The 13,645-nt window shown below is 52.1% G+C and overlaps 1 protein-coding gene across 1 annotated transcript; it reads right to left on the bottom strand.

Moving 5' to 3' along the window:
• Window positions 1-617: 617 nt before the first annotated feature.
• Window positions 618-13,233, bottom strand: PTPN18 (protein tyrosine phosphatase non-receptor type 18; the record flags this gene model as incomplete). Its single annotated transcript, XM_080689109.1, has 15 exons — window positions 618-685; window positions 901-975; window positions 1,313-1,515; window positions 3,610-3,698; window positions 3,922-4,011; window positions 4,106-4,183; window positions 4,257-4,323; window positions 5,158-5,300; window positions 5,584-5,646; window positions 8,122-8,190; window positions 10,379-10,417; window positions 10,498-10,593; window positions 10,662-10,738; window positions 10,878-10,980; window positions 13,141-13,233. The coding sequence occupies 15 exons, from the start codon at window positions 13,231-13,233 to the stop codon at window positions 618-620; spliced, it is 1,353 nt and encodes a 450-aa protein (XP_080545235.1).
• Between the last annotated feature and the right edge of the window lie 412 nt (window positions 13,234-13,645).

Here is a 13,645-nt window from a genome sequence, read left to right as displayed (position 1 = left end):
TGGCTGTCTGGTGGTCTTTCCGGATGGGTCTGCTGTGTCAGGCTGTGGTTTAGTCTGTCTCTCTGGCTGGAGCCCATCTGTCCAGCCATGGACTTATCCTACTGACCGTCTAACTGTTTCGGTGTCTTGCTCTCTGCCTGTCCGGGTTGGAGATCCATTCATCTGTCTGTCTGGGGGCTTGGATCTGTTGAAATGGCGGGGTCCGGTCCATCCACCTTTCTCAAGGCCGTTCATCTTTCTGTTCAGCCACCTCCGTGTCTGAGGAGGGAGGCTCACTGAGGATGGACCACTCTTAGTGGTGAGAGAGGTCTCTGGGAGCCCATCTGTCCATTTCCTCCTTCACAGCCGCAGGTGGGGAGTAGGGTGGGGGTGGCGACTTCATTGCTGCTCGCTGTTTTCTTGAATCTGCTCAGGGGAGTCTCACCATTTTTTTCTACCTACCTCCCCAGCCTCAAGTCTTGACAGCTGTAATCACCAGCACAGATTGCTCACATTTCCTACCCTGAGAAACTTTTATTTTGATCCAGACCCAGCATCCCATTCCCAACATCCACCAGCAGAGCGGTGGTAGGCAGCAGTCCCATCACCCATGTGGAGCAACCAGTAGGCGGCAGCGCTCACACCCGGGTCCACTCAGCAGGGGGGTCTCTGGGCCCTTTGGGTCTTGCGATGCGCTGGTTGAAGCCTGGGAGCAGAAGGGAAGGATCAACAGGTTGTCACGGAGAAGCTGAGGCTTGAAAGATAGGGGACTGGGGCAAGGCAATCTCACACCTGGAAGAACTCCTGGTTCCCCAAAGCCACATCCAGAAAACTCCCAGAGCCCGAGACCTACACCCCACCATGTACACTCCTGGGGTTCACCCAACAGCTGCAAAATGTCCCAGGCTCTCTCTGGCTTACCTAGCCCAACAGTCTGAGCTCCATTTGCCACGTCCTCGTAGGCGTCAGGCCCCGCAGGGTTTTGGTTAGCAGGAACTGCAAGCAGGGGAGACCCCAAACACACACACACACACACACACACACACACACACACACACAGTCAGCCCAGGCAGTCCCACAGCTGGGGGCGTGGCCACGCCTGGGACATCCGCCTATGGGCACCGCCTAGACCCACAAGCTGGCCTCGGCTGAGCTGGGTCCCACTGCGGTGTGGCCGGGGACGCTTCCGGGATGCTCGGTGGCCCCGGGGCTAGCTTCGGGGGCGTGGCCAGGCCGGGTTACAGGGCAGGGTCCCCCTCCCCGCGACCCCCTGGGGCTCCCGAGCTGCAGGTGGGTGCGGCCTCTCCTCAGCCCGGCGCCCGGGTGCACTCACCGCGCCCCGGCGGCGCTGCCCGCGTGTCCTCCGCGTGCGCCCCGGGGCGCTGGGCGCGCGGCGGCACCTGGCTGTAGAGCGGGGTCTCGGCTGCGCGGTGCTCCCGCGGCCCTGCCCCGGTGTCCGCACGGGGCCCGCGCTTCTGCACCACCGCGTAGGTGTCGGCCATGGAGAGGCTGGGGGCCCCGGGGACCGAGATGCTCCTGCAGAAGGGAAGGGCGCGGAGGAAGTGAAACGGCCGCTCCGAGGGAGGGCGCTCAGCCCTCGGAGGGTGGTGACTGCTCAGCCCAAACCACGGCTTCCTTCCCCGCCGCGGCAGGGACGAGGGAAGGGGCGGGCTGGCAGGGGCAGAGGGAGGGGTCTCAGGCTTCTGAGTTTCTAGCCGCCGCGGTAAGTGGGGCAGGGTACTGGAATTGAGGGGTGATCGTTTCTGTGTATACATTTATTAAATAAACCGGGTGTGGTGGCCCACTTCTGTAATTCCAGTATTTGGGAGGCTGAGACGTAAGGATCGCAAATTGGAGGCCAACCTCAACAATTTGGCGAGACTCCCACCAACTTAGCGAGACACTGTTTTAAAATAAAAAATAAAGAGGCTGGGCGTGGGGCACACACATGTAAGCCCAGTACTTGAGAGGCTGAGACAGCAAGTTTGCAGCCAGCCTCAGCTACTTAGTGAGGCCCTCCACAATGTAGTGAGACCCTGTTTCAAAAATAAAGAACAAGCCGGGCATGGTGGCGCATGTTTGTAATTCCAGCATTTGGGAGGTTGAGACAGGAGGATCACTGTTTGTGGACAGCCTCAGCTACTTAGTGAGGCCCTTTACAACTCAGTGAGACCCTGTTTCAAAATAAAGAATAAAAAATAGGACTGCTGTGTAGCTTGGAGGTAGAATGCCCCTGGGTTCCATTCCCAGTACCGCAAAATGGAACCCAGGGGCATTCTACCTGGGTTGAATGGGTGTGGCGGTACAAGCTTGTAATCCCCGCGCTTGGGAGGCGGAGACAGGAGGATCGCGAAGGTTTGAAGCAGTCTCAGCTACTTAGTGAGGCTCTCAGCAATTTAGTGAGACCTTGTTTCCAAATAAAATATAAAATAGGGTTGAGGGTGTAGCTTGGAGGTAAGGCCCCTGGTTTCAATCCCCAGTACCCCCCACACACACATACTTAAAACTAACCGCCTCTGTGTTGAACCCCAATAACTAACACACACATGAATCAAAGAACGAGGAAGTGGCACTTAGAGAAGGGAGAGAGCCCAGAGTGGAGGGCTGGCCTCGAGGAGGTCAGGTAAGGGCTTGTGCAATGGGGCCTGACAGGCGAACAGTATGAAAAAATAGTTGCCAAATTAATTACTGGCCAAAGGAGCAAGGGAAAGGCTGGCCTAGGGATGTAGGGCTAGCCTAAGACAGAGGCAACAAGACCCACTTCAGAAAGGTTCCCAGAGTTCACTTCAAAGAAAGGAACTGTAGACAGGCGTGGTGGTGCACACTCCTAATCCCTGCGCTTGGGAGGCGGAGACAGGAGGATGGGACAGGTTTGAAGCCAGCCTTGCTGGCTTAAGAAACCCTGTTTCCAAATAAAAATATAAAAATAGGTCTGGGAGTGTAGCCTGGAGGTAGAAGGGTTTCCAGGAACCCCAGTACCACCACAAAAAAAAGAAAAGAAAAGAAAAGAAAGAAAGAAGGAAAGAAAGAAAGGATGGCCGGGAGTGGTAGCGCACGCTTGTAATCCCCACACTTGGGAAGCAGAGACAGGAGGATCGCGCAGGTTCGAAGCCAGCCTCACGCGCTGGCTTAGGAGACCCTGTTTCCAAATAAAAATGTAAAAATAGGTCTGGGAGTGTAGCCCAGAGGTAGAAGGGCTTCCAGGAACCCCAGTACCACCAAAAAATAAATAAATAAAAATAAAATAACAACTAAAAAAAAAAAGAAAGAAAAGAAAGAAAAAGAAAGGAACTGTAAATAAATTTGGTAAACCAAACAGTAAGGAAGGGTTGGGTTTTGTTTGTGGTACAGAGGATTGAACCCAGGGAAACTCTATTTCTGAGCTACACTCCAGCCCTATTTTATTTTATTTTTAAAAATTTGAAACGGTCTCACTAAGGTTCAGAGAGCCTCACTAAGTTGGTGAGGCTGGCCTTGAGCTTGTGATCCTCCTGTCTCAGCCTCCCAAATACTGGGATCGTAGGTGTGCACCAACACGCCTGGCTAGCTTGGTTTTTCAAGTGAGAACAGGGCTACCCCGGGAGGCAGAGCTGAAGAAACTAGAGGGAAAGTGAGACAGGCCCAGCGTACCTGAGCACCCTGCCTGCTGGACGGCGTTTGGCAGGAAGGGCTGGAGCAGTCCACAGGGACAGGGTGTCCTCACTGAGTGGGGCACAGTTCTGGGAGGAAACAGAAAGGGAGGTCATGAGGCTTTGGAGGATACTGGCCAGGCCCCTGATGGGGGCACTGAGGGTTCTGCAAGTGAGTCTAAGAGCACACAGCCTAGTAAGGGAACCTGGAGGAGTGAAAGGTGGCCACCACGGTGACCCAGCGCCTGGCCTCAGGAGGACTGGAGCTTGAGGGTGTTGGTGGGGGAGGAGAATGGGGAGGCGGCTTCTGTACCTCCTTGAGGTTCTGGGAGTGGAGATCGAGGGCCTGCAGCGCTGAGGAGAACATCTGAACCACTGTGTGGTACAGGAATCTGTACTGCTCCTGTTGAAGTGAGGAAAAGTCAGAAAGGAGCCCCAGTGGGAGCAGAATGGAAGCCCTCAACCCCCATGTCCTTGAGAATGACCCAGGCTCACACCTCTGTCTGCACAGCTGCAGGACGCTGCTGCCGCATCTCGAGGACCATGTGGAAGAGGCTGAAGTCAGGTGGGATTGCCTGGAGCAGAGAGGTGTGTGAGCAGGGCCTGTGGGCGAGGGGCACACTGCACACACAGATATCCTCACCATACCTGGCTCAGCAGCAACTGCCTCACGTAATCCACAGCACACAGGACACCTGTGCGGCCACAGCCGGCGCTGATGGGGAAAGTCAGAGCGAGCAGGGTCAGAGCGTGCCCACATCCCCTTTAAAATGGAGCGTTTGGGGTTAGGGTGAAGGGGGACCTCCCCTGCAGGACCTATTAATTTGCAGAACCCCCAGACCATGATGGCAAAGGAATCACTTCTTTTGTGTGTGTGTGTGTGTGTGTGTGTGTGTGTGTGTGTGTGTGTGTAGTCCCAGGTATAGAACTCAGGGGCATTCTACCTCTGAGCTCCACTCCCAGACCAATTATTTATTTATTTTTTATTTTTGAAACAGGGTCTCACTAAGTTGCAGCGGGCCTCACAAGTTGCTGAGGCTGGCCACAAACCTGTGATCCTCCTTTCTCAGCCTCCCAAGTACTGGGATTAAAGTGTGTGCCACCATGCCCGGTTTTTTTTTGTTTTTTTTTTTTTTTGCGGGTCTTGGGATGGAACCCAGGGGTATTTGACCTCCAAGCTACACCCCCTAGCCCTACTTTTTATTCTTTATTTTGAAACAGGGTCTCACTAAGTTGCGAAGGGCCTCACTAAGTAGCTGAGGCTGTCCGCGAACCGCGATCCTCTGGCTTCAATCTCCCGAAGGCTGGGATTACAAGCGTACGCCACCATGCCTGGCTAGGAAACACTTCTTAATCCCATTTATTGAGTGTCAGCTGTGAGCTCACTCCACAGCAGGTCATCTGCCCTCAAACTCTGAGGGCTTTAGTCCTCCATCAGGTATGGCCTCAGGTTCCTCAAAATGGTTCCAGGCCCTGCTCCCCTCCCGCCCACACCTCTCTCCCTGTCTCTTCTGCCTCACTAGGTCTGCAGAAAACCCATTCCCTGGACCTGCAGTGAACACAGAGGGGTCCAGGGCCAGATTCTTGGAGGCGACGGGCTTCCTCCACCATGGCCAGCATGTGGTCAGGATTGCTGGGAACCCCGTGGTCTGGCCAAGACATATACTGCAGCTGGTGCACAGAACGGGATTCCTGAGACAGACAGGAGAACGAATAGAAAAGCATTTAGAAATGCTAGGCCCAGTTCTAAGCATCTTCCATTTGAATGCAACAAATAGGGCTGGAGCTATGGCTCAGTGGTAGAATGATCGCCTAGTACGTGTGAGGCCCTGGGTTCCATCCCCAGTACCCCACCGCCCAGAACACACCCTAGATAATAACTAAGGAGGTGCGTACTTTTGTGAATGCCCATTTTGTAAAGCAGGAAATAGTTCTCCCCACACAAGAGCCCTTTCACCTCCTCTCCTTTCAGTACCTTCTGGAATGTGACATGGAGGGTCCTGAGAATGATATCTGCATTCAGCCAGGCCTCCTTTGTCTGCGTATGCAGGGCAAGTGGAAAGAGGAAGGAGAACAAATGTGTCAAAGACATGTCTACAAAAAGCAAAGCATTCTGCGGCTGGCATGGTGGCGCACGCTTGTAATCCCCGCACTTGGGAGGCTGAGACAGGAGGATGGCACAGGTTCAAAGCCAGCCTCAGCTAATCAGTGAGGCTCTCAACAACTTAGTGAGACCTTGTTTCCAAATAAAATATAAAATAGGTCTGGGAGTGTAGCCCCGGGCGTTGAGTGCCCCTGGGTTCTCGCATTCTTGATTAAACATCAAATACAAGCCGGGCGTGGTGACGCACATTTGTAATCCCAGCATTGAGGAGGCTGACACTGGAGGATGGCAGTTCACAGACAGCCTCAGCTACTTAGGCCCTCCGCAACTTAGTGAGATCGTTTCAAAATAAAGAATAAAAAATAGGGTAGGGGGTGTAGCTCAGAGATTGAATGCCCCTGAGTTCCATTCCTAACCCCCACACACAAAAAAAAAACCCAAATACAAAGAAAAAGTATATTTACAAAACTAGTTTAAGCTGCGTATGGTAGCGTATGCTTATAATCCCTGTATTGAGGAGGCTGAGACAGGAGGATCACAGGCTCATGGCCAGCCTCAGCTACTTAGTGAGACCCTGTTTCAAAAACTGAATAGTTGCTGGGCGTGGTGGCGCATGCTTGTAATCCCTGCGCTTGGGAGGTGGAGACAGGAGGATTGCGCAGGTTCGAAGCCACCCTCTCTGGCTTAAGAGACCCTATTTACAAATAAAAATATGAAAATGGGTCTGGGAGTGTAGCCCAGAGGTAGAAGGGTTTCCAGGAACCCCAATACCACCAAACAAACAAACAAACAAAATACCAAAAAGAAACAAACTGAATAGTCAGCCGGGCGTGGTGGCACACCCTTGTAATCCCAGCATTCAGGAGGCTGAGACCAGAGGATCGTGGTTCACAAACAGCCTCAGCTACTTAGCGAGGCCCTCCATAACTTAGTGAGACCCTGTTTCACAATAAAGAATAAAAAATAGGGTAGGGGGTATAGCTCGGAGGTCGAATGTCCCTGGGTTACATCCCCAGACCCGAAAAAAAAAAAAAAAAGAATAGTCAGCTGGGTGTGGTGGCACACACTTGTAATCCCAGCACTTGGGAGGCTGAGACAGGAGGATTACACATGTTTGAAGCTAGCCCCAGCTACTTAGCGAGGCTCTCAGAAACTTAGTGAGACCCTGTTTCCAAGTAAAGTATAAAATAGGTCTGAGAGTATAGCCCGGAGGTAGAAAAGCCCCATGGGTTTCACCCTCAGTACCACACACACACAAAAAAAAGAAAGATAAAGAAAAAGAAAAAGAAAAAAAGAAATGAACAATCCGAAGCCGGGTGTGGTGGCACACACTTGTAATCCCAGCACTTGGGAGGCTGAGACAGGAGGATTACACATGTTTGAAGCTAGCCCCAGCTACTTAGCGAGGCTCTCAGAAACTTAGTGAGACCCTGTTTCCAAGTAAAGTATAAAATAGGTCTGGGAGTATAGCCCGGAGGTAGAAAAGCCCCATGGGTTCCACCTCAGTACCACAAAAAAAAAAAAAAAAGAAAAGAAAGAAAGAAAGAAAAAGAAAAAGAAAAAGAAAAAGAAAAAGAAAAAGAAAAAGAAAAAGAAAAAGAAAAAAAGAAATGAACAATCCGAAGCCGGGTGTGGTGGCGCACACTTGTAATCCTAGCATTAGGGAGGCTGAGACAGGAGGATCTTGCTTCACAGCCAGCCTCAGCTACTTACTGAGTCCCTTTGCAACTCAGTGAGACTCTGTTTCAAAATGAAGAATAAAATATAGGGCTGGAGTTGTAACTTGGAGGTAGAATGCCCCTGAGCTCCATCCCCAGTACTGAAAAAAAAATTCATCCCAAGCATCTTTAGCTTTCATGAAGGGAAAGTTTGAAACAGGAAAAAATGAACTACTATACAATCCCCAAAAAACCTACTTATGGTGAAAAAATATATTTCTTTTGTAAAAGCAAAACAGTTTTGTTGTATTTATGAAGTACAAGCTGAATATGGCTTGAGAGAGAGATTTCCTGAGTTTTTTGAAATGGTTAAAAAAGATTTTAGGAACCTAACCAGGTACATTTATATTACACAGATAACCAAGTGGGAGGGAAATAATGCTAGTAGTTGGGGGTATGACTCAGTGGTGAGCACCTGCCTGGCTTATCTGGCACATGTGAAGTCCTGGGTTCCATCCCCAGAGCCACCAAATGAATAAATAAAATGATGACAACACATGTATTGAGTTCTGATTATCTACATGCTTATACCAGAGCTTTCCTTGAGTTACTCACAGTGTGAGGGGACTGTGGGAAAGTGATTCACCCTTCCAGGCCCAACCCAAAGGCTTTCCACCCCAGATGTATTCTTAAAATGTCCCATAATACCCAAGGCCTACAGAGCCCTATGCCCATCTCTGCCTCAGCTCACCAGGGTAATGCAGAAAAACCCAATCTTCAGTGGCTTCTGTTCTTGAGCCCAGTAACACTCACACTTTTTCTGTAAGGTAAGGAAGAAGGCAGGGAGAGAGGAGGGGTTGTCAGCTTCAGACAAGACACCCACGAGACACCCCAGGCGCTGCCGGTGGAAGCTCAGGCAGCTGGGGCTGTGACGAGGCCAGCCACAGAGCCATTGCGTTAAACACGCGCAGGGACCGATGGGGGCAAGCTGCTGGCCATGTAGGATGCAGGCAGTCCAAGGTGTCCTCCACTACGAGCAGCCAAAGGCTGTCATGCATTGTGATGTCACCTGCTGCGGTCACTAACAGACTGCCTGGGGCTGTCACCAGGCTGCAGGACGTGATCCTACCGAGTTGAAAAGCTCAGGGAGGCCAAGGCAGTTAGGATTTCAGGACAGAGTCCTGGATAGAAAGAACTATGTGAACAAAAGCAGGATAAATAAGGATCTGTAGGAGGAATATTCTAGAGTTCACAATGAGACAGAAATAATTGGCCTCCTCTCCAACCAGAGTAGAAGGGCTTCCTGGATTATAAGGGCCAGTCAGTAGAGATCCCAGAAGTAAGCACACATTAGAAACAGAACTAAATTCGTTCTAAAAAAAAAAAAAGGTTACTCTAGGCCTGCCCTAAACCCCAGGGGCTGGAGGTGGAGATTAGTGGGAGAGTACCTGCTTAGCACCTGTGAGGCCCTGGGTTTGGCTTCTTGCAACCCCCACCCAAAGAAAACCCCCAAATGATCAAACATTCAAAAGAAACTTAACTGTCTTTCTGAAAAAGTAAAATACTATTTATTTATGTATTTATGTATTTATTTATTTTATAAATAAATACACTTGAAGTTAAAAGCAAATGGTAATGTGCATTTGTGGAAAAGGCAATAACAGATGTTGGTTGGGATGTAAAGAAAGTGGAGCCGTCATCCATTGCCGGCGGGAATATAAAATGGGGTGGCTGCTTTAGGAAATAGTTTTTCACTTCCTCAAAATGTTAAAAATAGAGTCCCAATATGACCCAGCAATTCCACTGCTTGGTACACAGTCAATAGAAATGAAAGTTTATATTTGTACAAAGACTTGTTTATGAATGTCCATAGCAGCATTATTCATAATAGCCCTAAGGTAGAAATAACCCAAATTCTCCAAATGACTTAATAGATAAGAAAAATGTGACAATCCATTTAGTAGGATATTATTCAGCAATAAAAATGAATGAAGTATTGATACATGCTACAGTATGTGTGAACCTTAAACACATGCAAAGTAAGAGAAGCCAGTCACAAAGACCACATAGTATATGATTCCATTTATATGAAACACTCAGAGTAGGCAAATCTAGAGACCAAAAGTAAATTAGGGGTTGCCTGGGACTGTGGAGGTTGTTTGGAAATGGGAAGTGACTGCTTATGGAGTGAGGAAAATGATGTAAAATTGTTTATGTTTGTATAACTCAGGAATGCACTAAAGACAATTGAATCCTATGCTTTAAAATGGGTGAATTGCATCTGAATAAAGCTGGTTTTTTATTTTTTTCTTGTGGTACTGGGGGTGGAGCCCAGGGGCTTTTCTACCTCTGGGCTATACTCCCAGACCTATTTTATACTTTATTTGGAAACAGGGTCTCACTAAATTGCTGTTAGCCTCACTAAATAGCTGAGGCTGGCTTTGAACCTGTGCCATCCTCCTGTCTCAGCCTCCCAAGTGCTGGGATTACAAGCGTGAGCCACCACGCCCTGCTGTTTAAAAAAAAAAAGATAACTGAAAGTAAAATAACAGCATATTGTGGAGTATCATATTTAGGATTTTCTCGTGGGCTAGGAGTCAGTAAGAACTGAGAATGGAGGAGCCGATGAGTGAAGGCAGGGCGGGCAGGAGCGCTGAGGAGCAGCCTTGGTGAAGAGGCCTGGGCAGGGGTAGAGGTGGCCACGCCTGAGGGGTAGCAGAGGCCAGCGGGTTAGTGGGAGAAGAGGAGTGGAAAAGACAGAGAGCTGTGCGGGAACTGGTCAGCACCGCGCCTTCCGTTTTAGGTGCAGCGGTTAGAAAGCTCAGCAGGAGACAGGTAGTCAACACCTGGGGAATGCGCCCCGGGAGCAACACCAGGAAAGACCAGGCCAAGCCAGGGAGGAGTCGTGGCCTCAGCGCCATCCTGCACACAGGGCCTGGAAGCCCTAGGTTTAGGGAGGAGCTAGCAAGCTCCGTGCCCCAGCTCCCCGACGGCGTGGGAGTACCTACCCGCCCGTCCTCGGTCTCTCCACACGCCATCAGGATCACCTAGACAAGGGGTAAGAGGGACGGCAGTGAACAGGGCCAGGAGAAACAGCGCGAGCGCCTCGCAGGCCCCCACAGCTGACCTTGACCCCAAACTCCCAGATCAGGCGCCAGAAGTCCAGCAGCGTGTGGGGCAGGGGGCCCTGCGTGGCGATGTAGGCCAGGCTTCCGTCCGCGCCCTGGAAGAGGCCATTGGCCCTGAGCGGGGGCCGCCCCGCCGCCCGCCCCCCGCCACCACCATCCTGACCCGTATGAAGTTGCCATTGATGTAGTCGCCGTGTCCTTCCTCCTGGAGCAGGGAGAGGATCACTCGTGTCTGGTCATCTGCCGGCAGGTGAGCGAGAAACGGAGTGAGGGGGGCAGGGGAGCCGCGGCGCGACGGCGCGCCCCCGGGTCTGCGGAGGTCGGCGGGCGATGGCGGGGTGGGGGCGATGGCGGGGCTGCCCCCCCAAGCCGGGCTTACAGGGCACCACGTCTTTGTAGCGGTTCTTGCGCACGTTCTCGGGCTGGCTGCCGGCCCGGGTGGAGAGCTCGCCGGCCCTGGTCGCCGCCGCCGCGCAGAGGTCCTGGGGAGGAGAGACCCCCGCGCAGCCAGGTCAGCGCCGGACGCGAGGCGCCAGGGTGGGGCTGGGCGGGAGCGCCACCGGCTGTCTGGCGAGGACGGGCAGTGCGCTGGGTAGTGGTCGCCACTCGGGCCTCACGGTGAGAAAGTCGACGTGCAGGAGACCTGAGAGCCTGAGACATGCACCTGAGACCCGAGAGCCTCGCCGAAGGCTGCACCCAGGACGGGTGGTGGCGAGACAGAAGCCAGGCCTTGAGGCCCTGCCAGCCCGATTCGTGTTCTATTGTAAGCAGTAATGACTGTAATGAAATATGTATTATTCAAGTTACTTATGTAATAGACACTATAGGTACTTTATTACTGGTAGATTATACTTAGTGGATAGTGTAGTCCTCTCATCAACAGATGTTCATAATCACAACGGTACCCAGCAAGCCACCACCGTGTGCCAGCTGCCATTCCAAATGCCTTACTTGGGTCCATCGGACCATCAAGCCCCCAAGAACATAGTCCTGTATGGGCACCACTACTGGTGTTTCTACCACACAGGGCCAGCAGTGTGAAAAGCTGGCCACAGAGGGTGCCTTCACCACCCAGCTCCACCTGGGGGTCCTTGAGCCTGTTCACCCACAGGCACGGTCATACCTCACATAGGTACTATATGTTTACATACACATATGTGTATATATATTATGCTTCTTAGGCTTTTTTTTTTTTTTTTTTTTTTTTTTTTGGTACTGGGAATGGAACCCAGGGGCATTAACCTCCAAGCTATACCCCCAGCCCTATTTTTTATTCTTTATTTTGAAACAGGGCCTCACTGAGTTGCAAGGAACTCACTAAGTAGCTGAGGCTGTGTGCTAACCAACACCCTCCAGTCTCAGCCTCTCAAATGCTGGGATTCCTAGCGTGTGCCACCACACTCGGCTCTCTTATGCATTTCTTGTTGAATTCCTTATACACTAGATTATTTCTGCATGTGTAAATTATGTAGATTTAGATTTATTTTATACTTATCTACATTGCATATTTTATATTTACTTACTAAATTATTGAATAATTTTATCTTTACAATGTTTTGTTGTATTGTTCATGTTTATTGTCACTTAAAATCATATTCATTTTTATATATTTATAATATAGAACACATATTTCTAAACTTGGCATATGTCACCATACATACTATATACTATGTTTCTATGTGTGGCACATAAGTTATGATATTTATTTATTTATTTATTTATTTATTTATCTTTGGTGGTACTGGGGTTCCTGGAAGCCCTTCTACCTCCAGGCTACACTCCCAGACCTATTTTATATTTTTTATTTATTTGGAAACAGGGTCTCTTAAGCCAGCGTGGCTGGCTTCGAACCTGCACGATCCTCCTGTCTCTGCCTCCCAAGCGCGGGGATTACAAGCATGCGCCACCACGCCCGGCGAGTTATGATATTTAAATCCTTCATTACCTGCAGTATGCTGAGCCTGGGGTACTGTGTTAACATTCACTAAGCTTCGCTCTACCTACTGGATCTATTGTAATATTTAGGGTCTTTGTGGGTAGTGACAAACACACAAAGTGAGGGTTCAAGATGTGCTAAGAGAATTACCCACACCATTTAATTCCCAGGCTGGTTTAATCCTTAGCGTCAGCAGCTCCACCAAGGAGACGGCGAGGCCGAAGAACTAGGTAAACCGCCCCGGGCCACATCCCGGAAAGGCCTGGCAGCTGTTCCCAATCGACGTCCTCCCCTCGCCAGGCAGAGCCTCCGGGTTCCTCTTTAGCTGCTCCCTGCCCCTTCCTCCCTGGCGCCGAGGCGTGACCAGCTCTCCAGGAACGCCCAGAGCAGGTGTGCAGCTGCCCTCCGCGGCTGCACCTGTCCTGCCCGCCCCGCCCGCTAGAAAAGTGACCAGAGCAGCGGCCCGAGAGTGTGCGCGGCGCCTCCCTGTCGCCCTGGACCTCGCCCGCCGGGCTCTCCGGGCAGATCGTGAAGACCGAGGCAGCGAGAGCGGCAGAGGTGCCGGGGAGAGGAAACCAGACGCAGGCGCGGGGAGGCGCCCCGGGACCCCGAAAGGAAGAGGGAGCCTGCAAGGTGCACCGAGGACAGGCGTCGGTCCAGGGCGAGGAGCCGCGGCCGCTGCCCGGCGGTCCACACTCGCACTCACGCGGAACTCGCGGGCGAGAGCCGCCCCCTGCCGGCCGCCCCGAGCCTCCAGCCGCTCCAGGAAGCCCCGCGCCGCGACCAAGCTGCGGCTCATGGCCAGGTCCGGTCCAGTCGCGAGCTCCGGGCTCCCTGCGAGTGTAGACACTGAGGGAGGCGGGGTTGGCTGCGTCCCAGCTAGCCAATGGAAGCGGGCGGCAGCTGGAGGGCGGGGCCTCGGGTCCGGCCCCGCCCACTGGCTGCAGGCACCCGAGCCGCGGGTCCTCCCCGCGGGCGCTGAACTTCCCTGTTTTGGGGCTGCCGCCCGCCCGCTGGTGGAGCGGCACAGCTCCAAGGACACTTCCTCCCGCTTGGAACCGCCCCTGACCCGGGATCTCCGCCCTGGGCCGAGCTCCTGGTGCCGGCTCTAGCTGGGCGGCCTCCTGGGCAAGTCTCCTCCGAGCTAGGCTGGCGTCCAAACGAGGGTAGTGCGGCAGCCATCTGTAGAGGCGGGCGCGGAGCCAGGCTTT

The sequence above is a fragment of the Muscardinus avellanarius genome (assembly GCF_963383645.1).
Source record: "Muscardinus avellanarius genome assembly, chromosome: 2".
NCBI classification, from domain to species: Eukaryota; Metazoa; Chordata; class Mammalia; order Rodentia; family Gliridae; genus Muscardinus; species Muscardinus avellanarius.
The sequence above is the reverse complement of the archived record's forward strand: the minus strand, read 5'-3'. Positions and strand labels throughout refer to the sequence as shown.